The following is a 27,998-nucleotide window of genomic DNA, read 5'->3' as shown; positions in this document are numbered from 1 at the left end:
AAACGAGTGTTTGATATATACTCTAATATATTTCCGAGCTTTCGTATTTATCGTCTGGGAACCAATTAGTTAAGATTTGAGGTGTGTTAAATTTTTGTTAAAATAATTCAGTAATGTTGAGTTTTCACTTATGTCCCTAAAAAATTTATAATATCTTCCATTAGTATATTCACAGTTCGTAAAGACATCTTGCAATTTCTATATTCTTCGTTGCAATTACTACTATTTAAACCATTATTTATGGCCGAATAGAAAGGAGTATTATATATCTTGTCCAGAATCCATTCATTGCTTATTAATCCATCTATAATTTTCTCTATGCTACTTGCATTTTGGTTGAGAATATTCATTTTGGATTTGTGGATTATATCACAGATACTTCGTTGAATGCATGAAGTTACGTCGATGTTGTTTTCTAATAATATATTATCTAATGTCGCTGCATACCTCCAGAGTGGTATTTCATCTAAGTTAAGACCTAAAATATAATGATAAATGTTAATTTCCAATTGATGCAATACTATTAGGAAAAACCCTACAAAAATATAATTTATTTAGTTAATTTAAGTTGTATGAACGGTAATAGATCATATAACAAAATAGAGAGTGGTTGGTTTCTTTATGAACATTTAGCAAATTCTTCCAAAAGTTTATGGACAATATAGTTAGTATAGAAATAATCAATTAGGAATTGGATAAATTTCACATCAATTTTAAAGAATATTTTTCTGTCTTTGATAACTGAAACACTGTCAATGTGGTTAGTTTCACTCATACTTTACCAAATTGTGAATATTTGATTTTCCAGCGATGGAATTGTTCAGGTTAATAGTATTAATAATTTCATATCGACAAGCTAATATTTTTCTTTGTAACCTTAAAATTACCAATACGATCTTGATACTAAAGCAACAAATATTATACATTTTATTATATATTATATTATATATAGATATAATATAAAACTTTGCAAAGAAGTACACTTATTTGTTTCTACTGTACTTCTGATTCTATATATTTACAATTTACAATTTTTTAAGATCTTGTTACTTCAAATACTAAATTTGGAGTAGTTTAACATTAGGTAAATTATATTTTTGTTTTGCACGATTGAGAGTTATCTCAAATGTTTAAGATACTTGCTATTTAGCTGCGAGGAAATTGCAAGCTTATAAATAAATTCATCAATGACTATTTCCTAAGCTATTCACTAATATTATTTATTTATGTAGTTTGAAATCACCTATTGCATTTAAAAATATATTATACAAGGTGCAATATTCAATACGAATCCCTTAATTGAATTTTTTAAAACCGATCCTGGAATTTCTAGCTTCGGCTAATACCATTCACATGCTGTAATTTAAAAAATCAAATGAGCTGTGTAAACACTATAGCCAATTACACAAATCACCTTATAAATTAATAGAGAAAAGAAGTTGTGAGTTTTTAGTAGCCACATGATATTCTCCCTGAGGATGTGGCAAAAGTATGTAAAGTTCCTCATGACTTACCCTGTATAATAGGGACGGCTAGTGCATGAGCGTGCTACATAGCTCTGAAAAATTATGTGATGAAAAATGTCATTTAAATAATTTATATACTAAAAATTTAAACTAGTACATTTTATATTATTTCTCCAAAAAAAGGAAAAAAAGGATATTTATTACGTGGCGGTAGTCTTGAGTTTCCATTTCACGCTGTTGCAAAATTCACTGAATTTAGTCACTTGTTTTCTCTGCTCAAGTTTGAAGATATAAAGACACGAAAACTCCAAAAGCCAACTTTATACTTGCATGGAGTATTATGGCTCAATTAGATTCTGCTTAATGGTTAGATATACAGATGTATAATGAAAATGCGTCGAAGAATTGGTGTACACTACCAAAAATAATTGATTGTATCAAATTTTGTGGGGCATTTGAAATGGCACTCCACGGAAATGTAAAAGCGATACTTAGATGCAACTTAGATGTAACTATAAGTAGGACTTGTTATTGCTAAATTGCTGGAAGTATTAAATCTTTTTAAATTGTTCATGACATTTGAACACATTGATACATTGCGAATTATCTTTGAACAGAACAAAAATATGAAGTACAAAAGTGAAGACCTTGGTAAAAACGAAAAGTAGGTGGTGTTTGGTGTTTCAAATTTTTCTTGTGTGGTTCCAATAATAGAATTTTACAAAGACGACAAACATTGCAAGATTCTATAATAGAAAAAAATCTGTCAACAATCACCTTTCTCCAATTATTCCAGAAACAAGAGAAATGATCTAAAGTTTTTTCCGCGGCTTTGCCAAGAGTTAACCATTTCTCAATATGTGGGGCAAAATTTTATAAATATGTGTAGACAATTGTAATAATTCTATTTTTCCAATTCAACATTGAAGCGAAAATTATATTTGAGAATTATTATAAGGGATTTTAAAATAGAAGTTTAGATAAATTATTCCAAACACGTTTTTATAGTTAAATATTTATGAAGAATTAAGTGCGTTTAACTGGAGTTTTGCTATCCGCTTACAATTTTCAATTGAGAGTTGTCAAATTAATGTCACCGCATTATATACATTTTTAAAATTCAGCAGATGGTGTTTGAAATTTTTGTGTTCAAATTATGAAGTAGGGAGATTTTCATATATAAAATTGAAAATGTCGACTGGTCAGGGTTTATTTTTGGTAGAATTTCTAATTACTAAAATAAAAATTGATCCTGCTGTTCTGCCAGTACCTAAGCTTCAAGATTTAATGATTCATATTCGATGCCCCGAATTTCTGTTTCTAGATATTATTCCTGAAGAATTTAGAACCCCATCTATGAAACCAGGTAAATAATCATTTGTGGAATGAATATTATTATTAAAATTTTCAATGATTGCAGTAAATTTCTAGATACTAGATACTGTCATAGGTTTTCAAATTTAAAGGCGTGTGTTTTAATTTGTATTATCATAAATTACGTTAGTTAAAATAGTGATATATTAGATGAAAAATATTTTAGCATATTTGATTCTTATATATCTACAAGACACAACATCGCTGTGTTAGTTAGTTTGAGGTTATTACAGTTATTTTAGTATGCATAGCGTTTCGGGTTGAAAAGTTAACAATTCTAGTTAGATTTTTTATAGCAATAGTAGTTCTTTATGATTTAGTGCGTTTGAATATGGCTTTGTGATGGCGAATTCTCTGGACTAATGGCAAAATGTCAATATGCTGAACTTATCATGTCACATAGCACTAGTAATGTTTGACAAATATACATTGTACCCGCTAGATCATCTAGCAAGAGTTTTTGGACTCGTCTGTAATGATAAGTATCTAGCTACTGCTCCTCCAAGTACTTGAATAAGACATATTTGTTTGTGTCTGCATATTATTTACACTAACTGTTGAATCTTGATCAACCAAGGGGTTCTTGTTGTTCTTAGCGTACCAGAATCAATTTAATAACACTACAGATTTCTAACCAAAATTTCAAAAATCTAATTATTGACTTATTGTTATAACTATCAATAAATGACAGTTTTCCAAGGCATAAACTCCATACCAAGTAATGGAGTTTAAAACGTCACAAGAAAGAATAGCCCTTAATTTTTTTAGCACGTATCTGCTTTATCGTTGAGGTCTAATACATGCGACAAAACATTTTCAATTCACATATTGCAGTAAGTAGACGTTTGTTTGAGATCCTTTTTTTTTTGTATGGATTTTGTATTTACCAAGTTTATATTCTCTTTCACAAAATCTTTCTCTGACGTAAGACCATTGGAACCCGCTGTTAGAAATTGAAGTGGTCTTTGAAAGGTTTTCTTCCAATTGTTTTTGTCTCAGTACAATGTTTCTACATGTCTGTCTGATAGTGTTCAAACAATTTCAACTGCAATGTTTTCATGCTGTTTAATACTAAATTTGAACTGTTTTCAATTGCATCTTTAAATACATATTATTCCGAGTTAAATAAATCCTATATATTAATTTTTAGATCTAATTCCATCCGACGGAGTATTTGAACTCAATTTTGGAAAAACATACATCTTTTCACATTCTTCAGAGGAACTTATAAAAAATATGCAAACAACCGAGTTAGAAATTAATTTAAGGATATTACGAAAAACAGTGGGTTCATGTAGTTTTCCTTGGATAAATGAATTTACTAACATGATAAGTATTTTCGAAGTTATTGGAGTAGTTAAAAGTGTTAATTATGAAGGTTCCTTCGAAATGATGTCTCTGTACCAAAAAAAGGTTGGCCAGGTAGAACTAATGATAAAAATGTCTTGTATGGGAATTGGAGTTGAAACTTATTTTGGGATACTGGATGAAGGAGGCGCTATATTTATGAATGCCAAGTCTGATGAACAATTTAAATGTGAAAGGTAAAATTGAAATTATCAAATCAATTTCTACTGTAATCGAAAAACATAATACTGACAAATTTTCATTTTATTATATTTTTACACCTGTACCAGAAGCATCAATTAACTAATTTAGATACTTTTCATTTTTTAAACTCCTTTATCTAGGTGTAGGTACAATATCAATATTATATTTATGACTACATATATCAGTCCCTGATAATGAATATACTCGTATTTTAATATTCTTCATTTTCATGTGAACAGTTTTTAATCACTGTTGGATGAATTTATACAAGGTTTATCTTAATTACGTCATTTATCTATACACTGAACTACTAACTAATATTTATATACACACTTAACATATTATAATGTATTTAAATACACCGTTTCGTTCACTTGTCACTATTCCGATGAAACTTTAAACTTATTGAATCTGATGTAATGCGGTTAGACTGGCCTTCTTCTTTCCCAGATTGAAACAAAGTTCCTGAAGTACATAGCTCACGAAATTTCTTTCTTGATCGCTATGGACTTTCAAGAGCATATCATACCGGCTGATAAATTCTTTCATCAATACCACCGCGATTGCTGTGGCCTCTTGATTTGGGATCCTGAAAATTTCCACCCATTTTATGAAATAGTCTGTTACAACTACCTTCTGTTATCGGAAATGGTCCAGCGACATCTAAGGCAATTCTTTCGAAATGGCTTCCAACATTATACTGTTTCGTGGGTGCCTTCCTCTTGAATGTGGTCCTGCAAATCGTCGGACTGTTGAGTAACTTCTACAGTAACTCGGCTACTCCCGTTCTCGGGATAACTAGCTGTCTTTTCCTATCAGACCCACCATCGTTTTTGAGTATTCTTTTCAACAGGGCCCTTTTTTCTGGACAAGGGAGTTCCACTGAGCCCAATATGCCTTGAGTTCTGGTGAAAATCTTGACACTTCTCGTCAGGTAGTCAGCCGATTTCCTTCCTTCCATTGCTCAATCATCTTCAGGTAAGAATCCTTGTCCTGATCTTCTCTGATCCCGGTATATCACTAAATTTTTTTCTAGTTCTTGACACTGCAACTTACCTATATTTTGCCTTGTTGTAGTGGGAGCAGTCTGTTGGGCACGGCCCTCTAGACAAAGAGTCGGCATTTCGATTACTCACACCAGCTCGATGATTCATGCTGAAATTATATTCTCGAGGTCGCTCAATCCATCTAGCGATCTGGTCATCGGGATTCTTGAACTGCAGCAACCACTTGAGTGTTGCATGATCAGTCCAGATTGAGACCTTCCTTTCATAGAGGTACAGGTAAAAGTGTTCCACGGACTCCACTACAGTCAAACGTTCTCGTCTCGTGACGCAGTAGTTTTGTTTTGGTTTCGAGAGGATTTTTCTTAAGTATCCCAGCACTCTGTCTTGCTCCCTTTTGATCTATGATAGCACTCCTCCAGTTCCTATACTACTCGCATCAGTGTCAAGAATAAAGTCTCCATCTGGTAATGTATATCGAATAACATCGGCGATGTGGTTCGATAGTCTTCATACCAAAGCTCTTACTTGTCTTGTGAGTCAAATTAGTGGCTTGTCAATATCTTTATAAACCTTCGATGGGAAGTTCAAAGTGAAAGGAAACTTCTAACTTTATGTAGAGGGTCCTTCACGACGAGCTGAATCGTATGAATGGGAAAGTACTGCGACTAAATGAAAATTTGCTTGTATGGGTTTTCCGAAATGCTCGTTTCAGCTAGTTCTCTGAAACTTCCGTTTATACTGGAAGCTAACATATCAACAAACAAACAAACAATGATAACAGTAGACGTTTAAGCTTACTTTATGCGTACTATGCCTCATATAAAGTTATATTGAAATTTGGCGTAGATACCAAAAATTTAATAAAAACCATAGCATTCCCTCTGGGTCCACTTTCGGTATAACCAGAAGTTTCAAAGGACTAAAAGTGTTTTAGTTTTTAGTTAGTTTTTTGTTAATTCATTCATCAATTGAATTTTATTAATTCAATCGTTAAAATCAATTGACCCCAATTAACAATTGTAAAGTTGTAAAATGTTTTTTGTTAATAAAATTTTTTAAAATAAAGTTTCGACAGTGAATTTATAATTGGCGAGAGATATAATTTCCGGTAGGGAATGAATACAATTAATCTCACAAGCGAATTAATTAATATTCAACTCAAAGTTGTTTACAATAATCTTATTTTATAGTAAAATAAATGGTGATACATGTTTATAATATTTGTACGTCTTATTTTTAAGAATGTTCTAGATTTTTCTTCCTATAACTCGAGATAAATTTTTCAACTTACTAAGTATTATAAAAATTTTAATATAATAATGATATAATTCACCTGATGATACCAGTTTTACATTCATAAATAGCGACCCTCATATAAGGTGAATAATAAGTGTTGATAAGGTTGTTTTAATTTATTTTTAACTTAATTACAGTTTAGAATAATTGGACTAATTTCTCTTTTTTCACCATTTACAGGTACAATTTTAACGATGAAGTTGTGACGCCAATCGCTTGTATTTACAATCCATTAATAAGTTGTGTCCCAAGCAATCAAAAATTGTCTTGGACAGAACTTTTTGGTAGCAAATTTGCAGAACCAAAACAAAGTATTGCTCCGATTATTATGGAAGACATGTTTTGTGTAGCAGGCCCTACTAAATCAAGGCGTCAACAACTAGACACTATTAGTCACGGAAGCGCATATGACATTGTTTCTATGGTATTTCGTCCTCCAGAAAATAAGTTTTTCGATTTTTTGAACTTAATGAAAGCAGAGGTTAACGTTAAAGAGGAAGAAACTTTAGTTACAGTTGCTATGGATAAACCTAAGAAATTAACCACTGTAAGTTTCAATTTGTAGATCGACATTTATACGAATTTGTGTTTTAGCTTCAATATAAGTTCAATTTCATTTTTTATTTTATTCTAAATCAGTCATTGAGGGAAGTATTAAGTTAAACTATAAGGTTTTTTTTTATCCATGAAATAAGCAATTTAATTGAATAATTACACTAGTTTACTCATTTTAACTTCAGGTACATTGTGTTACATATGTTTTAACATCCAAATATCCACCAAAAAATCATTTGGTAATAGTAGCTAATGCGCTTTATTATGAAATTCTAGGCCTTTTCAGACGACGTTCAAGTCCATACTCAAGACGGTGATAGTGTGCATAGGAAATCTTCCGTGACAATGTTAACAGCAGAAACAATTACAAATAAATTATGCAAACATAAAGATTGTCCCGCAGCTATCAAATTTAAGGAATATGGAATAGGTCCTCTTGCTACAGGACAGGGTACGTATTCATGATTACAGTAAGACTACAGTAAACCCGAAACATCTAAACTTATATTATGTAATAACGGTCAGCTACAATGCTATAAAGTATTGTAATATTTACTTGATTTTTATCTTAACGTATTTGATGAATTTATGTCATAGTGTATGTTCTTGATTCTAGAAATTAGTTTTGAAAGACAAACTTATCCATTTAAACTGATAACAAAAACTTAATCATATGACTCTGTCGAATGTATAATATTGAAAGTTTCTTCTTGACTCTTTGACTACCGTGTGTGTGTACAAAATTCGAAAGATTTTATTACACGAAAGCGATTTCCATACACGTATATACAATATGAATTCGTAACAATGTACCTGGTGACATGGCTGTGACGTTTTTCTTATTAATACTGGCTGTAAATTGTTTTTTATGATAAAAATTTTGAATCCACTTCTTGATAAATGGTAATTATAATGGAAAAAAACTTTTTCATGTGAACCTGAAGAACTCGAAATATTAAAAAGTAACGTTACCCCATGGACGTATATACATTTCAAAAGTCTTAGATTACATGCCAAATATTGAAAATTTGCAGTAACTAGGGTAATAATCAACCAAAAATATGATCTCTCCAGGTTTGGGAACTCTTTACAACATTGTGGAGCCTCCAGTTACCTATGGTTTGAGTCATACGTATGGACGTTTTGAACACTATGGACCATATGGTTGTTTTAGAAGGCCAAAAGATCCAAATCAACCCTATTACCCGCCCGCAGATCATTATCACGCAGAAAATGAATTCGAAAAATCTCAATTGAAATGCTCTTGTCAAAGACTTAGAGGCGGTTGCATTAAGAAATTGGATGTGAAAAAGCAAAAGGGCTCTTCGAAGAATATATGCGAACATAAACATCCAATCGCAGGAAAAGGTGAGTACAAAACATCATAAATTCCTTATACCAGTAGATGGTTCCATGAAAGTATGCTTTTCATTATATTTATGAAATAAATATCTACTAACCTAACCGTCGTCCGCACAATATTAATAGCCTAATCTAAGTCGCAGGAACACAATATTTTTGGTCATGTTCAATTCTGGTTAAAAAAAAACTTCCGGTTTAAGGTTTTGGTTGATAGATAATGATTACTACCTGAAATCGAATCAGCATCAAAAACTGTAGGTGTAAAGGAACTAGCAGAAAAGCATCTTTGTTATTCAAGACCACATTCAAAATGTTACTACTACATAACTATCACTACTTATCACAAATCCATTAACACCGAGAAAAAAAATTTCATAATTTTGGGACTAAAAAAATATCAACATTATTATTGTCTCTCTAGAAGTAATTGTACAAAAGGCAATACCTATATGGGACCGATAGGCGCTTTCCGTGAATTTTTATATTAAATTCAAAATTATTTTAAAAAAAAGTTCAACTCTTATTTATTCACAGGAAAAAGCCTAAAACACTCTAAACATAGCCCCACATCACATTTACTGCACATAGTTCTTCGTTTGCTCGAACAACCAGTACTGGCACACCTTCTTCTTTTGCCTCCAGGAACATGTTGGATATAATGGTGTAAGCCATCATATCTCACGTCGCTACCAACTCTTGAGTCGCTCGCAACTGCCGTGGCTACTTTTCGAATGGATTTCAGTGGTTTCTTATATTTTGTAAGATATGTCTGTAAAAATATATATTTTCTAAAAGACTAAGACAGATCTACCTTCACTATATTTTTTCTAAACTCGAGTTGGCTGATGTTTCTCCCAGTTTTTCTATACAGCGTCCATGCGTTCTGTATTGTAACATCCACCATATAAGGAAAGTTGGGCCAGTAGGTACCACTTCTTTCCACGGACGCCGATGCGGTAACTGAAAAGTGTTTAGAATATTTATATGTATCTTACCAAGATACGTTGTTATCCATCAAATCGGTTCCACCCATATTTTTGTTGCATTGTAAGGTCTGGTCTAGACACAGATATGTTTTTTCGATCTTTCCTAGAAAATCTTTCTACAGGTTTTATTGGTGCCACACCGAAATTAGTGCTGACCAATATCACAACGCTGTTATCCATCCACCTTACGTACAAAATCCCGCATATTCTTTCCAAAGCCGAGCTAATAGCGCCTCTAGCTCTTTTTGAAATGTCTTCTTGTCTTCAATTGGACAATCTCGCGGAATTCTATTGTCCCTAATTGTTCCCGTTCCACTATAGCCGTTGTTCTTCAAAGTATTCAAAATATTGGTACCAGAAAAAAGGTTGTCGAAAAAAAAATTATAACGACGAAAATCATTTGAACAAGTGGTGCTGCAGCTTTGCCAAAGAGTTCTTCGTATTTTTTAATGGCTCTTGGATTCTTTCCTTGATAAATTTCGAAATTTATCGGGTAACCACTAGATGTGTTGAGGCTCCACACTTTATAATCAAATCGCACAGGTTTTCCTCTTATAAATTGTTTGCACACGTGACGGCCGTAGTAGTTTATCATTGACTCGTCGTAACTCGTTCTGGTACAAAATGCAAAAATCGGTCCCTCGTTTCTCATATCTTTGGCTGTTTCCCAATAGCTTCTTTTGGAAGGTAAAGGATTATATCCACTGAGTATAAGAATTCCAATGGAAACTTGGATCAGGACTGGTTTTGAAAAGGGAGTAATTTTTTGTTTGGAGTGCTATTGCTTCTAGCAACTCATTTGAGAAAAAGAGCTCAAACATTTCAACGCTAGTCAAATAAGTGTTTGCACTGTAGTCACCTGGTAAAAATTCTTCTGAAAAATGTGTCAAATCTCCAATAGTAAATTCAAAATTTGTTGGGCGCGGGGTCAGAGCGATTTTATCAGGAAAATCGGGACTTGAGCTAGTGCTGGGCTGGGCTGGGTTGCTTCTGCTGCAGGAAAATTCTCCTCAGTACCTCCAATTCTCGTATTATCCGCAAGAACAATTTTTGAACCAGCATTTAGTTGTCTCCTACAAGATTGTCAACGACACCACCTTCATCTTCATCTCCCGAATCTTCGTCAGATAATACATTGGGTTCGGGAGGATACTTCGCTATCAGACTCATCATAAGCAATGTCTAATGCCTCTTTTAATGTAATTCCACTAAAAGAAGAAGAAAATATGTTTTGAATCATTTTGTCTTGCGAAACGCCTGGTGGTCCCATATGGGGAAATTTACTAAATAACGATATCAGATACATAGAGTCACACTATTACTTACTAATTGAAAATATGACTGAAATAATACTTACACGAATCGGATGTCCATTTTTACACTAAACAGAAAATTACTCGAGTTTAACACAACCGTACAGAACTACCACCAATTCCAAGTAAAATGCATTCAGGTATACGAAGGGGGAGAGAGAGAGATTCGTTGGGTAGGATTTGGAGGGAACGGCTTTTTTTTTGGGTACTTTAGGTATGTTTGCTTAGGCCCTGATATAGGAATTTTTTCCTCTGCAGGGGTATACGAAGGGATACGAGTGCCAGCTATAAATAGCTCACAATCCCCTCTCCAAAAAATTGTTCTCAAGGCGATATAAAGGTGATGAAAAGCTAAGTGGTTGCTGGGACCGTATGGTGCCGCTGGGCGCTAATGGGTCTGAAATTTCATTGTGATCGATTGCAAATATTTTAAAACATCTATGATTTGAAAAGTGTGTTGGATTATTCACAATAAATATATATCCTCTTCGTAATTTTTCTTAGGAATAGAGTCTTGTTGGTCGATTTCTTTCATATTTCTATTAGACAATATTTATATCTGTAATATTGCGAAAAAATTAGTGTACTTTCTTTATACAAGTCGGGTAACTTCCCGATTTAAGAAGACTGATCGTTAGCCGATATTTTCAGAGCGCATTCTTAGAGCCGCGTTAATTACTACGTTTTTCCTTAGGTAACTTTCTTGCTTCAATTCATTGTTCATTTAAACAGGTAATATTTGGAAGACGAAACAATCTACACAACTCAGTATTATGTTTGATATTTCTATTACTTCATCTATGTATTTATACATATTATACAATAGATATTTAGTTGATAATTTTTGACAATTTCCTAATTGCCATATTTTTAGATCATTTTTAACGTTTCTCCCAACTTTGATATAACAAAGATGGGAAAATAAACAAAATGGATTTAAATATTCTTGAGCTGCCAATTTTTATTTAACAAATGACACGTCAACTGAGTTTTTTCACTATTAATTGAATTGTATTTTCTTAACTTAGGAACTGTAATAATATTATCTTGAATTTTATTCTAGAAAAACCAAGAACACTACGCCTTAGAGGAGGAGGAGTTTTCGGTATTGAAACGCATTTGGATACTCTTAAATACTGCGAGAGAGTCATAAATCAGTGTGACATACTGTTGGGAAATTTTGAAAATTGCAATCTCAAACAAAAAAATTTTCGACTTAGAGGTGGAGGTTCAGCTGACGCAAATGACATATCTAGAACGTTTTTTCCCAAATCAGCTATAACTGAATGTAAACCAATTATGGACCAGTTCGATCAAATTGTGAATGCATACAAGAAAGCTTTAGGTATGATCGTTTTACTAAATTATTAAGTATAACGTAACCATTTATTACTCGTACAGTAAGTGTAAATCAAATTTGCCAGTTTAATTCAGTTTTTAAACTGAAAATGTATTCAAACTTTGTGAAAATTTTGTCGAGACTGATTTATATTCAATAAGAATGGATGCTCTGAGTAATGTAATCAAAATCAAAGTTCAATTTGAATAATATCGAAAGAAAAAGATGATTTTACAACCTGACAAAATTTTTATACATTCATTGTTTTTGTAAAGTATCACTCTGAAATAAATATTAATTTGTTCATATTGGATATTTGTGTTATAAGGATAATAGTACGTACTATGGTATCAATTTTTCTATAATGACGTTCAAGAGCCGATTCTTATAGATAAATTAGTATATCGACGATTTCCTTAAAAATAAATTTTTGGTTGCAACTCACGTAATTTATCTAGCAATATAAGGTAACGCTTGTTATTATCGATGTTAAATTTAAGTCATCAGATTCATTTTTGATACGCTTCTATTTAGCTTCACTTGTACTTAACACATTATTTGAATTTGAGTACATTTTGAATATTATACATTTATTAAGGAACGATGACATTATTTCCGCTCCTAGCTCCTCTCCAACTCAACCGATTTAAGTGTTCAAGAACTAAAAAGAAAGAAGGTGTTTCAGCGAGTGTTCTTAAACCAAAACAAACTCTGTAGCTATATTAGAACCTGAGATATAGATCTTTGAATGTAGAAAAATTGCCAAAAACCTACAAAAATCCATAACTCCACGTTGAATGTCCGCGCCTAGCTCCTCTCCAACTTAACCGATTCAAGTGTTCAAAAACTCAAAAGAAAGAAGGTATTTCAATGAGTGTTCTTAAACCAAAACGATCTCTGTAGCTATATTAGAACCTGAGATATAGATCTTTGAATGTAGAAAAATTGCCAAAAACCTACAAAAATCCATAACTCCACATTGAATGTGTCCGCGCCTAGCTCCTCTTCAACTCAACCGATTTAAGTGTTCAAAAACTCAAAAGAAAGAAGGTATTTCAATGAGTGTTCTTAAACCAAAACGATCTCTGTAGCTATATTAGAACCTGAGATATAGATCTTTGAATGTAGAAAAATTGCCAAAAACCTACAAAAATCCATAACTCCACATTGAATGTCCGCGCCTAGCTCCTCTTCAACTCAACCGATTTAAGTGTTCAAAAACTCAAAAGAAAGAAGGTATTTCAGCGAGTGTTCTTAAACCAAAACGAACTCTGCAGCTATATTAGAACCTGGGATATAGATCTTTGAATGTAGAAAAATTGCCAAAAACCTACAAAAATCCATAACTCCACGTTGAATGTCCGCGCCTAGCTCCTCTCCAACTTAACCGATTCAAGTGTTCAAAAACTCAAAAGAAAGAAGGTATTTCAATGAGTGTTCTTAAACCAAAACGATCTCTGTAGCTATATCAGAACCTGAGATATAGATCTTTGAATGTAGAAAAATTGCCAAAAACCTACAAAAATCCATAACTCCACATTGAATGTGTCCGCGCCTAGCTCCTCTTCAACTCAACCGATTTAAGTGTTCAAAAACTCAAAAGAAAGAAGGTATTTCAATGAGTGTTCTTAAACCAAAACGATCTCTGTAGCTATATTAGAACCTGAGATATAGATCTTTGAATCTAGAAAAATTGCCAAAAACCTACAAAAATCCATAACTCCACATTGAATGTCCGCGCCTAGCTCCTCTTCAACTCAACCGATTTAAGTGTTCAAAAACTCAAAAGAAAGAAGGTATTTCAATGAGTGTTCTTAAACCAAAACGATCTCTGTAGCTATATCAGAACCTGAGATATAGATCTTTGAATGTAGAAAAATTGTCAAAAACCTACAAAAATCCATAACTCCACATTGAATGTCCGCGCCTAGCTCCTCTTCAACTCAACCGATTTAAGTGTTCAAAAACTCAAAAGAAAGAAGGTATTTCAGCGAGTGTTCTTAAACCAAAACGAACTCTGCAGCTATATTAGAACCTGGGATATAGATCTTTGAATGTAGAAAAATTGCCAAAAACCTACAAAAATCCATAACTCCACATTGAATGTCCGCGCCTAGCTCCTCTTCAACTCAACCGATTTAAGTGTTCAAAAACTCAAAAGAAAGAAGGTATTTCAGCGAGTGTTCTTAAACCAAAACGAACTCTGCAGCTATATTAGAACCTGGGATATAGATCTTTGAATGTAGAAAAATTGCCAAAAACCTACAAAAATCCATAACTCCACATTGAATGTCCGCGCCTAGCTCCTCTTCAACTCAACCGATTTAAGTGTTCAAAAACTCAAAAGAAAGAAGGTATTTCAGCGAGTGTTCTTAAACCAAAACGAACTCTGCAGCTATATTAGAACCTGGGATATAGATCTTTGAATGTAGAAAAATTGCCAAAAACCTACAAAAATCCATAACTCCACATTGAATGTCCGCGCCTAGCTCCTCTTCAACTCAACCGATTTAAGTGTTCAAAAACTCAAAAGAAAGAAGGTATTTCAGCGAGTGTTCTTAAACCAAAACGATCTCTGTAGCTATATCAGAACCTGAGATATAGATCTTTGAATGTAGAAAAATTGCCAAAAACCTACAAAAATCCATAACTCCACATTGATTGTCCACGTCTAGCTCCTCTCCAACTCAACCGATTTAAGTGTTCAAAAACTCAAAAGAAAGAAGGTGTTTCAGCGAGTGTTCTTAAACTAAAACGAAGTTTCTATCTTGAATAGAACCTGAGATATTGAAGATAGAACGTGTGTATGTGAAAAACTCCCATAAGTAATGTACAGGGGGAAATCGCATTTGAGTATAACTTGAGAATGGTGAAAATTAGATGAAATCCGATGGTTGATGGCTGATCTGTGCATCAATACCTTTCATTGAAAAGCAAAAAAAAATTAAGCAAATCGGTTGGGTAGAACGCCTGAACGGACTCGGAATGGAAATCATCAATTTTTTTAATATATAAGATGTAACAGAATCTTTGGAATTGAATGAAATAATTTTGTCCCGTGGTTCTTATCAGGAACATCAGTTTAAGGACTTTCCCGTTGACACAGACTGAGCTACAGTGAATTCTTCACTAAAGTAAAAGAAACATTTAGTGATTGAAAATTGTCATTATTAATTGGGCATCGATCATCCACAACATGCAAGACTGTAAAGTTGATCATTCTGTTATTTATCTATGTTTTTGGCTGTTAGCTACTAGGGATACCCGAGTAGTACTTAGCCATGCACGGTCTTTAGATGGTATACAAATAAATGAGCTCGATTGCTAAAAATTAATGAACCGAGCGAGTCCCATGTAACGGTGAAACATTGGTTAGAATGATTATATTGAGAAATGATTCATTGACCACTTGATATTCTTGTCGGTTAGGATTTGATTAAATTATAGTTGAAAACACTTAACGCACGTTTTCATAGTCAACTAAACTTATCGTCTAGATTTGGACTTTGATAGATCATTTATCGGCCAGTAAAATTATTATTTTATATAGTACTAAGTTACTAAATTGCGATTTCTTGAATCGTTGGTGATATTCACACCACATTACCACTACACCAAAATTCACAATTATGGTAAACTTAAAATTAAAGTAAACTGTTTACCTTTAGTCTCTGAAGACTATAATCATCTAAACGTGCGTCACTCAGTGTAGTTGGAAGTGTTGGTGTAGTGGTAATTTAACCAGTGTGCTCAGTATATCGCTCAGTACTTTGATGTAATCTTGATAGTTCTGAGTCTAATAAATAATCAATTGCAATTCAAATTTCACACATTATGATACATTTCGATTGTTTTCGTAATAAATAAAGTTATTACCTCTAGATCCTCTACTATTTATTTTGTTGTATATCAATTGGGATCAAGATATGAGTTATGAAATAAAACCTACTGCTTTCAAAATAATAGTTTTTGAGACAAATTATAATCAATTGAAGAAGTTATGAAATGGAATACAGATTAATGCTCTCTATTCCTGAAAAGTCACATTATTCTTCTTATTTCAACGTATTTTCTATATAAAAAACTTGGGATTCAACAAATAATTTCCATTGAATGAAAATTTATATCTCAATATCTAACTTTCAGGTCCTTGTGGAGAAGTAACTTGCCCATATGCACAGAATATAATAGAAGAAAATTGTAAAACTTATTGTAAGGAGGTGAAATTAGTTGCACCTCCGGAAGAGGAAAGTTGCGAAGACATTCCATGCAACAAAGACATTTGCCCTTACACTGAAAAATCCTTCCTCGCTGGATGCGGCAGTGCAAAATGTGCTTATGCAAAGTATAAAACAGGTCAGTGATTGTACTGTTATGCTGTGATACTGCAAATTGAATTATCACGTTATTCTTTGACTTGTTTTTAAAAGTTTGAAATAAAGGAAAATAATATTCAAATAACTACGAGCTTTTAAATAAAATAAAGGTTTGCTACAAAATGAGATTACGATATACAGGAAATCTTGAGAATATTAATATTTAACAGCCCAATCTGAAAACAGCCCAAAAAACTGAAAATAAAAAGCTAGTTATTTCTGCAATTTTTTGGATAATGGAATGTCAGTAGATAAAATAGTTTTAGGACTTCAAATTGATCATCAAGCAGCAAACATCTAGCTACTTCTTTTGTTCTCACATCTTTGGTTACTATTATTTTATGTTGTAGGATTGGTGGATGATGATGCAGCATTAGAACTGATGTTTCTTCCTGCCCCAGTGGCGGATTCATGTGGACATCCAAAATGTAAATATCCTCTTGATCCTCCTTTACCACCTATTCACTGGGATTGTCCAGACCCGTTACCGGTAGAAACATGCAGAAACCCTAATTGCCCCTATCAACCTCCTGAGCTACAAACTATAAAATGTCCGGCTCCGAAACCACAACCACGCGGGCCATGTGGAAATATTAGTTGTCCTTACGCCTTGCCAAGTCCGTGTAACAATCCAATTTGTCCATTCAGACAGACCCCATGCCCATTTATGGAACAAAAAAATAGAGGTAAATATAATACTTAGAAAATAAAATCGTCATGCTGTCCGTTAATATGAAATGTTATATGTAGCAGCATTAAAAAGAAAAATTATTTCACCTGGTATGTTGTATTTAAGGTGATGTAAATCCCACTTGTGAATTGAAAGATAATGATGAAGAAGATGATATATGTGATAATCCTGATTGTCCTGCCAGGAAAAAAGACGGTAAGTTGACAAAACTTTTGAATTTAAATCGGCAGTTAATTTACTTTTTTACTCTTTATACGAAATATGAACAAAACTGGTACTTCTCAGACCCCTCATGTGTTTTAAGGACTTCTCGGAAACTATAATCGGATTTGCTCGATCTTGATCTGAATGTTCGGGAGCTCAACCGGATCATGTTCATTGTTGTTAGGAAACTGATCGAGTTAATCATGTAAATGCGATCGACTGACTGATGACTGGGGAAAACTTGCAGATTTCGAACAAAACTGCTACTTCTCAGACCCCTCATGTGTTTTAAGGACTTTTCGGAAACTATAATCGGATTTGCTCGATCTTGATCTGAATGTTCGGGAGCTCAACCGGATCATGTTCATCGTTGTTAGGAAACTGATCGAGTTAATCATGTAAATGCGATCGACTGACTGATGACTGGGGAAAACTTGCAGATTTCGAACAAAACTGCTACTTCTCAGACCCCTCATGTGTTTGAAGGACTTTTCGGAAACTATAATCGGATTTGCTCGATCTTGATCTGAATGTTCGGGAGCTCAACCGGATCATGTTCATCGTTGTTAGGAAACTGATCGAGTTAATCATGTAAATGCGATCGACTGACTGATGACTGGGGAAAACTTGCAGATTTCGAACAAAACTGCTACTTCTCAGACCCCTCATGTGTTTTAAGGACTTCTCGGAAACTATAATCGGATTTGCTCGATCTTGATCTGAATGTTCGGGAGCTCAACCGGATCATGTTCATTGTTGTTAGGAAACTGATCGAGTTAATCATGTAAATGCGATCGACTGACTGATGACTGGGGAAAACTTGCAGATTTCGAATTCATCACACGAACAAATAAACGACTAGTTTTTGATCATGAAAACAAGTAACTTTTACTTCACGAGTTTTTGGATGCTAAAAGTCTTCCTGTCTGTGCACATATGCCTCGCTCGTCAGATTTACCATCATGCAGCTTGTAGCTCATCCAAAATATAAAATGGTCGGATGGAAAACGGCGTGACACCATTTCTGATAGAGAAACTGAAAGCATTCCAAATAAGCTTTCAGTAAATGCTTCCAAACATATCTTTAAGGTTCGGATAAGTGCATTAAATGCCAAGGGAGGTTATTAGAAACAGAATAATTTTGTCACCTCTCAATTTTTTAATAAAATAATTTAACATGTTTTTGATACCATCTCGTAAATTAGTCCTTCGTTATCATATATTTGTCAAAGAATAATTTTGTATATTTTATTCTACCGAATTTCAAAATAAACTTAAATTTGTTTTTTTTTTTTTGTTAATCGTTCCGACCCGTTTAACGTAGCTGAAGAGTAATTGATAATTACAAGGAAATTACAGTTTTTATCTTCATTTTAATTTGAGACATAGTTATATAATTCTATTCTACTAAGTATACCCTGTATTCCAACTTAATTTACAAATTATTTCAGATGATGTTTGCGACAATCCTGATTGTCCATTCAGGCAAGAACCGGACCGAAGCGTGAATGAATATTGTGGTAATCCAAGCTGTCCTTCAGCTCCTAAATACCCAAAGAAAGTGAAAAAAGGTTAGGGTAACTGAATAATAGAGTTTTAATTGATACGGTTCCCGCGCCCAACTTTTTTCCCAACATTCTTTAGCCCTTAACTAAGAGCTCCGCGTAATGGCAGAAGTTATGGATGACAATAAACACTCAGCAGAGATTATCTAGTCGAAAAATGCAAATTTGTAAATAGTGTAAATATTATAATATATTTTTTTATCGTATAGTTCATTGGCTCATCTATTATTTCATATATTATTTTGATATTATTGAAATACTATGCCCAAAAATTATTCTTTATAAAGGGTATTTTTGTAATTTGGGTTAGAATTTGAAAATAATTGAATGACATACATGAAATCGTGTATTAACAAATTTGTTGACATTTTCCGACTAGATAATCTCTGCCGAGGGTTTATTGTCGTCCAAAACCTCTGCCATTACGCACAGCTCTTAGTTAAGGGATAAAGAATGTTGGAAAAAAAGTTGGGCGCGGGAACCGTATCGATTTTTTAAGGGAGTATTCCGACACGTTTCAATCAAGGATTTTTGTACGACTAAACCTTTGGCCATTGCTTTACCGCTGTTAGTTGAGACCTTAAGAATGTTTCTAAACAATTTTTACGTGGAAACCGTTTTACAAAAGTGGAAAACCTGCTGACATTTTCATACGCAAACGTTTCACACCGGCACAGTAGCTATTTAATGTTGTACTAGGGTTTTAATTACAACTTTCAGGCTCTCTGATCTTGGGAACCGTTTCGAGCCGTTTTTATGTACTTCGACTATTTGATAATGTTGACATTCCAATAATATTCAGTGAATTTAGTTAAACTAGAGCTGTTACCTTCCACATTTTAATCCGTAACAATTGTCTAGGCTCACACATAACAACGGTCGGAAAATAGGATAAGGATAAGGAAAATAGAAGGAAAAATGCTGTCTGAAATTTGAATATCCTGTCGTGGCATCGCTTTTGTATCGGCTTTGACATTGCACAAGCCGGGAAATATAATATAATGGAATATAATATACTATTTATAAATATTTAGGTAGAAAGTTAGGCGTAATTATTTTATAGAATAACGCTACTAAATAAATTCATCATGTTTCAGATAAATTTTGTGGATCACCCATGTGTCAGTTCAAACCTGAAAAATCTAACAGTAACGATAGTGTTTGCAGTAATCCAAACTGTCCATTCGCTCAAAACAAGACTACAGTATGCGGCAAACCAGACTGTCCATTTTCCGACAAAATTCAACAAAAAAGCGTACAGAAAATGAAAAACAGTAAATGTGGAAACCCAAATTGTCCGTATGCTGAAAAATCCGAAACAAGCGTTTGCAGTAATCCAAATTGTCCATTTGCTAACAACAAAAATGACATTCGTGATAATGCTGGTTGCTCATGTTCAAACAAACAAGACAGTATTTGTGATAATCCAGATTGTCCATTTGCTAATAAAAAGGACAGTGTTTGTAGTAATCCCAATTGTCCATTTGCAAATCCTGTAAATAAGGATAGCTTTTGTGGTAATCCCGATTGTCCATTTGCTACATCTAATGCTAAAAGAAGGAATTATGATACCTCAGAAAGTTCTTCAATTTGCGATAACCCCGATTGTCCTTTTGTCGAGAAAAAAAGTTCCAGCTCCATTTGCAGCAATCCCTATTGTCCAGCTGCACAAGAAAAACAAGGTTTGTAGTTAATTTGTTATTCCTGTAACTTATGGTATTAAAATAAGTAAAATTACATGTTGTTAAAAGTGTTGTGGAAAGTTATTTGACATTGAATGCAGATTTGTTGAACGGTGTCGGAAATCATGTTTTGACTCGGTGGAGGAATGATTAATTCAATATGTCATAGAGACCAATAAGATATGCTTTTTTCCGCTGTAATTTAGCGTGAAGTATTAAGTAAAACTTTTTCACTCGGCTTTGTATATTTGACAAAACGTCAACTGATATTTTAAGTGACTTTAGGCAGCCAACTTAATTTTAATTGATTGGTAGCAACTTGATTTTTGAAATTCAGTTGCGGTTATATTTTTGGGTATTTTTTAGCTTTGTTTTTTTTTAAGATACCAAGTTCATTAAATAACAGCACATTGATAATAATTATCATTATCAAAATCAAGAATAAAATGAATTTTTGTCCACCTCATAGAAATAAACTGCTTGATTAGTTTGGATCGATAATTTGATAAGGTGTTGTGTAGAATGGAATTTAGCTACCTAGGACCTTTCACCGAAATATAATTAAATTAAACAAATGGATATCAGAGATGTTATTTAACCTCAATTATTCCACACGCATTATTATAATTTCTAATCCAGTATTTTTTTTATAAATAACGAAGTTACAGTTTTTATATTAATGATTTCTACATATTGAAATACTTCTAATGCTGTAGTAAACTTCAGACCGTAGTTTGTCAAACTGGTGAGACCTCGCGAAAGATAAAACATATAGTCATAGCAATAATCTTGCAAAGCTGAGAAGAATCACTTTGTCGGAGATGTTTATTTCATTACATGTAAATACTACGGTATATCTGCAAAAATATGTATAATTTTGTATTGCAGACAGTTGCGAAAATCCCGAATGTCCGTATAGTAAGAAAAAAGAAAGCTTTTGCGGTAATCCTGATTGTCCCTTTTTCAAGAGAAGTGGTAAAAGAGAAAATGAAGATGGTGATGGGGAAGACGGCGGTATTTGTGGAAATCCACTTTGTCCTTATGCAAATAAGGCCAAAAATAGGAGCTCCTATTGCTCCGACCCTTTATGTCCTAAAGCCGATGAGCAAGGAGAAAATATTCGAGCCCGAACTGAAATTATAATGAAGGTATGGTTTATCGGTCAGCTGGGGTAATACTGGCTATTTACCAACTCTACATTACGTATATCCCATAGTTGGGTAGCTGTTTTGATATTTTTGGCAGTAAAGTTCTATATAATTTTAATACTTCTAAATGTTTTTGATTTTAAGTCTGTTTTTAAAGACAGATGAAAATTTGACGTTTCGTCTTTAAAAAATTAGAAAAGAAACTAATTTTGAATCAAAAGAGACCTAAAATCAAGAAAATTTATATTTTTAATGGGTTTCAAATGAATTCTTCTTGTTCGGTTGAACAATTTTCTGGTAATGAGAATTATACGATGCAATTTTGCAAGATAAAATCGCGGCTTCTCAAATTTCTCAATTGCACGATTATCTTCAAAATTCCGTCCCGTGATTCCAAAATACATTTGAACACTTATTTTCTTTTAGTTATTTCCAACGTTTTTGTCTACTTTTCCAACGTCTCCAAAATTATTACAACGGACATATTTTATGAAAAAACATTGACTGTACGAGATTTACAAAATCTCGACTTCTGAACGACATTTTTAAAAATTCACTAAACACTAATTTTCACGGCTTGTCATAATTTAATGTACTATTCGGATTGCCTCGACAGTAAGTGAAAGATTGAATGTAAAAAGGCATAGAAGATTATATATGAAGTTATCGTTTGTGACAAAGACTTTTAGCATATGAACAAAATATTTTTATGAATGTGAGATGAAAATTTAATCGGGAATAATATATGTAGTAACGCTCTTTTTCTTGTAATAATACCGTTCTAAGAAGCCACTCGTGTGAAACGTGCTTAAAAAATGAACCAAAAGACCAGAATTAAAACCATGACATTCATTTTTAATTTGTCGTAATAATTGTTTTTATATAATTGATAATGGGAGAATGATATTTTTTCATTACATGCATGGTACGTTATTGCCCATTCACAGTTCATGTCTTAATATATAGGGCTACGAAGCAGAAGCTTGGTTCGAAAAGAGCAAACAAATAAAATCTGATAGGTAATATAGCGATCGACAGATATGATAGAGAGGATCTAGTAATCCGATAGTTTAAACACCATATAGGAAATAATGTTTTATAACCTTCTAAATATCCTCTCCGATCAACTCGGTACACCCCTTTGTTTTTTCGACTTAAATCATGGACAATCTGGCCAATATTTTCCGCCAGCGTTCCGGCGGTGGACGTCTGGACACTTTGAGGCCTTTTTTGATGGCAGAGAAGTAATTAAATCTGCGGATTCCGCCGCTTCGTTGAGTTATTGTTATTTCTGCGTAGCCATCACCAGTGGAATAGTTGCGGGCAACCGGCTGATCCAGATCGTACGCAAATTTTCCTCGGCTGATGTGTTTTCAGTGTGCCCTGTATTAAGTACGTTGCTGAAATATTCTTTCCATATTTTCATTATCTTTCCGTCTTCAGTAATGATCACTCCCTTTTTAATTTTTTGTTCTATTATTAGTTACTCTCGTTTCTACTTCTTTGTCACACTACTTCGGTATTTATGTCGCCTATCACAAAGATTTTTCCTTGCCATATTTCTGTCACATTCCTAAGATTATAAAAATTTCGCTTTAGCTTCTACTCTTCCATCTTTCTCTATTCTTTTCGTCTTTTCTACAATAATATTCTGTACTGATATTACTTTCCATTCTAGCATTTTGGGTACAGTTTCCTTTACAAATAAAAATATTTTTACGTGATTTCGACAGTTTCGTTGCGTTTAAAAGAACTATCAAATAATCTGGTTCATCATTGGGCCGACCTTAAAAAATTCACTATTTTTGTTATGCAAAAACTGGTAGTAAATTATCATTGAAAATATGTTTCAATGCGACTATGTGACGATGCATTTTTTTATTTGATCCGATAAATTGTAACGAAAACGGAATTATATATTTCGGGTTTCGAAATATATTTTTAAAAAACTTTATTTTTGAATATTTATATGAATACAATTAATCTCAAGATCGAACTAATTATAAACATTAAATATCATCGAATTGTTTACAAACATCTTATTTATAATAAAATAGTGCTGATACATGTTTACGTTATTTGATACAAAAATAGAATAAATGCTGATAGATGTTTATCATATTTGATACAATGGTATTGTTTTAAAAATGTCCTTCAGGAATTCTTCGCATGTAACTACGGCGATTTTTTTCTACAAAATAGGTAGACGAATAGGCAAGCAAGCAAGTTCGTGAAGGAACAAAACTCTTTTCTTTAACAATTCGGCTTCAAAACAGTATAATGTTGGCCATTTTTAATAATCTGTTTGTCAGATTTATCTAAAAACTACAAAAACTCACAATATATAATAATATATAATAACAAGCAACGGGGGACTAGATTTTGAATTAATATTTTATTTATGTGTAAGAATCGATATTTTCAGGACGGAAAAGCAACTGTAACAGCAGAAGTGAAGGCAGATACAAGCGGCGCTGCTCCAAGTAAAAAAATAAAAAAGAAAGGAAAATTCGTTTATTCTATTGGTAACAAATATCCTGGAGTAAAAATAGGGCACAGGGAATGTGTTTTACCTAGGCGTAATGTACCAGCTTATATGGGATGGTTGTGGAATAAATTTACACCTATACTCCAAATGAAGGTAACGAAAACAATACCACGTATTTATATTTCGATTAAATTCAAATTCGATTGATTTAAAAATGATCTTAGTCACATTAGAGCACTATTAGGTATATAAGTGAAAAATTTTGTTACAAAATTGAGTTAAATATGAAGATAGAGTGTACGTTTCGAAGATAGATCCGTCCCTCATAACGTTACTACTCTAAAGTAAAATAGAAAATAGAAAACGAGAAATTGGGCATGTAATAAAAGTACAACTATCTATAGAAAAAAAATCCTATTATACCTGCCAGGCAAATATATTATGATCTATTGATAATCCTGATCGAATGCTGTAGTATGCTGCCAAATATTAATCAGCTAAATACTAATAAAATTCAATTCAATTATATTCAATTTTCTGATTATTTGTATGTGTATTTTGGTCCGCAGTAGGGACTAGAGTCAATAAAAACTCATGTTGCTCTAGCTTGTACTATATATAGACTTCGAAACAGAGGACAACTTAAGGAACAAATTCATCGAATTATTAAGGATACACAAATACCAGAAAAATTGCTCAACAAATAGTTAGTAGCCTTAAAAGGTCCCGGACTCGAAAATACTGTTTTTTTTTTGTATATGGGGATGTTGAATTAACTTGAAATTCATAAGGAACTGTGTAGTAATGTATCGAATAAAAAATATTTTTCCATTCACACATGAAATTCATGCAATTACGCCTAAAAGTAATTTTTTGTTATGTTCCAAGTAAACTTCCAGATTATTATTTGTCTCTTATTCATATGTCTGCACCTCGTTTCATTTTACGTCTTTTTATTTTGATTGTAATCGAAATTTCATTTTTACTGATGAGATATTGAAATGATCAAATAAAAATGCTTCTATCTAGCCAAGAAGAGGCTGGCGACCCGGAGCTATCGAGAAGACTATAGCGAAACGTATACTGGCTCATAGAAACGCAAAGGGATTGGGAAAACTAGTACTTCCAAGATTCCCCTACAGAGGAGAAGGCAAAGGTCTTGTGAGAGGAGTATCATCGGATTCTCTCCATATTAAACCAAAACCTACGTTGCACATACAAAAAAAAGAAGGGACTTATTTCATTACAATGAATCCGTTAAAGGATTCTAAAACATTGGCAGATAACGAAGACCCCTACATCGATTGTACTCCTATGCAGTTTAAAATCACGAAACCCAAAAAGAGTAAGTTCACAATCCATTTTAGCGCTTTCGACAGACACATTAACAAAACTTCATAAAATAAAATTTATATGCAGCTAGGTTTTAAAATTACTATTTTACAAGCTAACGTTTCTTGGAAAAATTTTAATACCATATTTCTTTTCACGAGCAAAAATGTTTCGTTAAATTTTGGAACATATATGTGTATTGTGTATCGTGTTTCATCAGGTTGTAAAATATTTTAAGATAGAGATAGAGTATTTAGTCGGTAGTGTAGATAAAAGTGAATGGTCCAGTGGAACTATATAAAAACAAAAATGATAATTTTCCTCTTTTCCCACCCATGCCGAAGGGGGTGATCCTACTGATGGAACAAATAGTTCAAATAGTTCAATGTATTCCGATAGAAAAGTGTAATCGATTTAAAAAGCAAAATAGAATGTTGTGTTTTTCATGCACGCCAAGTATAAAAAGTTGTATCCACTAATTTTTGCCTTAATTTATTCCTTCTTCAGATGATGATGATTCTAAATTATGCCATTGTGATGATCCACAAGAATCTAGCAGCGATAGTGAGCTAGATATAGAGTTCACTTCCCCAGCTGGTATAATCCATCCAGAAAGATTTGTGAAGAAAAAGAATATGGCTACTTGTGATACTCAATATGATCCTGCAGATTTTGAAGAAAAAAAATCGAAGAAGGAGGGAAAAGGAGGCAAAGGAAAAGGCAAGAAAGGAGGAAAAGGCAAGAAAGGAGGAAAAGGGAAAAAAGGTAAAAAATGAAACAGTACTTGGAAAATATTGAGAAATCACTTTGCTGTAGTTACTGTTTACAAAGTTTTTAGAAGTAATATATGAAAAATTTTTACTAATGCATTTGTTTCTCTTGTTGCAATAAATTTTTTGTGAAAATGTAGAGATCTGATAAGCAAATTTCTACTTGGTTTCCTGTACTCAAATACGTTTTTTCTGATATTATTCATTGCATTTGAGACAATAATCTTGACGTTAGATCTCTTCTAATTGAAAAATAGTTTTTAAAAAACTGGTGAAAAATTGATTTTCCAACTTATTGCGCTCTTTTTCAAAACCTAGGTCAAAATGTCAATTTTTTATACACGTTTTAGAATTTTTTAGAATTAAGAAACCTAAAATCGAGACGATTTATCATTAAAAACGTATAGAAAGTTATAAAATTATTTGAAACTATGGTTTACACTAGACAAAATATGAATCAAAAACTTTTTCTGAAATTATTTTTTTCAAATGTATGTAGATTGATATCTGATATTACTTTTCCTGACATATTATGTGCCATTACTTTTTGACATTTTGAGAAAATAATTTCAGCAAATTTCAATTCTCGTTTTGTACATATAATGTATGAGACGCTGTCCACATAGGGTAGACTCAGTATTTAGAAAATATAGAAAATAGACTAAGAGGTTATCAATAATATAAAAAAAATAGAACTGCATTAACAAACCTTGAAATATCACAAAAATCTAAATTCAATTATAAAGATCCAAAAATTTTTGAAACGGATCTAATACTCGAAAAATATAATATATAATATTTTGATAAAGACTTTAATAAATCGAAACGTCAATTTTTATTTGTCTTTCAAAAATTATTTATATATGTACATATATACAGGGTGATTCATTAAGAATGTCCAATCTCTGAACTGTATATTCTAGACCTAAAAATATGATCTCGCTCAACATGTCTCATGCAAATATTGCATGATAAGGGGTGTTCAAAGTTCAAATTTAAATTTTGATTTTCGCAATAATTTTTTGTTTTCACAATTTCTCTTTAAAAATTGGTAATTTTACGTTTTTTGGGAGTGAAATTATGGTCAAATACAATATAAGAAATATGTATAAAAATAATAAAATTTCTACTTACCGAAAATCTTAATTAATTATCTTAATTTATTTATGTACAGAAGATTCCTGATTACGTTATTTTTTAGTTCATTTGTAATGGCAAATAAAACACTAAACTTTCTTCTTATTCACCTTTACTACATCATTAAACCATAAACCAATAAGTAGTGGACTGTATTTACTATTTAACTAAATTGTACTTTGAAACTAAAACATTTACCCACTCTTGCTAATTGACATCAACCAAAATACATAATATATAAATATATTATAAGATAGTAGCGGGATAATAATCACACGCACACTACGTGACCAAAAAGCAAGTGTTACATTTCTTTTTCTATTTATCTTACGGCCCAGAGTTCGCCGGCTAGACAA

General features: G+C 32.7%; 1 protein-coding gene and 1 long non-coding RNA gene across 2 annotated transcripts; one reads left to right on the top strand and one right to left on the bottom strand.

Annotated features, from left to right (window-relative positions):
• Positions 1-623: 623 nt before the first annotated feature.
• Positions 624-27,998, bottom strand: LOC130902247 (uncharacterized). The gene is made up of 3 exons (XR_009060369.1): positions 27,640-27,998; positions 8,710-8,839; positions 624-1,356 (listed from the first exon to the last, which is right to left on the bottom strand). It is a non-coding gene; the product is annotated as an uncharacterized LOC130902247 (long non-coding RNA).
• On the top strand, positions 2,524-26,600 carry LOC130902238 (uncharacterized). Its single transcript, XM_057814202.1, has 15 exons — positions 2,524-2,832; positions 3,991-4,384; positions 6,875-7,241; positions 7,526-7,700; positions 8,324-8,617; positions 11,974-12,255; positions 16,396-16,605; positions 16,976-17,311; positions 17,422-17,511; positions 18,972-19,091; positions 20,183-20,767; positions 21,656-21,915; positions 24,341-24,556; positions 25,433-25,748; positions 26,243-26,600. Exons 1-15 carry the CDS (start codon positions 2,658-2,660, stop codon positions 26,509-26,511), a joined length of 4,089 nt encoding a protein of 1,362 aa, XP_057670185.1. The 5' UTR covers positions 2,524-2,657; the 3' UTR covers positions 26,512-26,600.

The sequence above is a fragment of the Diorhabda carinulata genome, chromosome X, assembly GCF_026250575.1.
Source record: "Diorhabda carinulata isolate Delta chromosome X, icDioCari1.1, whole genome shotgun sequence".
Classification (NCBI taxonomy): domain Eukaryota; kingdom Metazoa; phylum Arthropoda; class Insecta; order Coleoptera; family Chrysomelidae; genus Diorhabda; species Diorhabda carinulata.
This window is presented reverse-complemented; position numbering and strand designations above follow the sequence as displayed.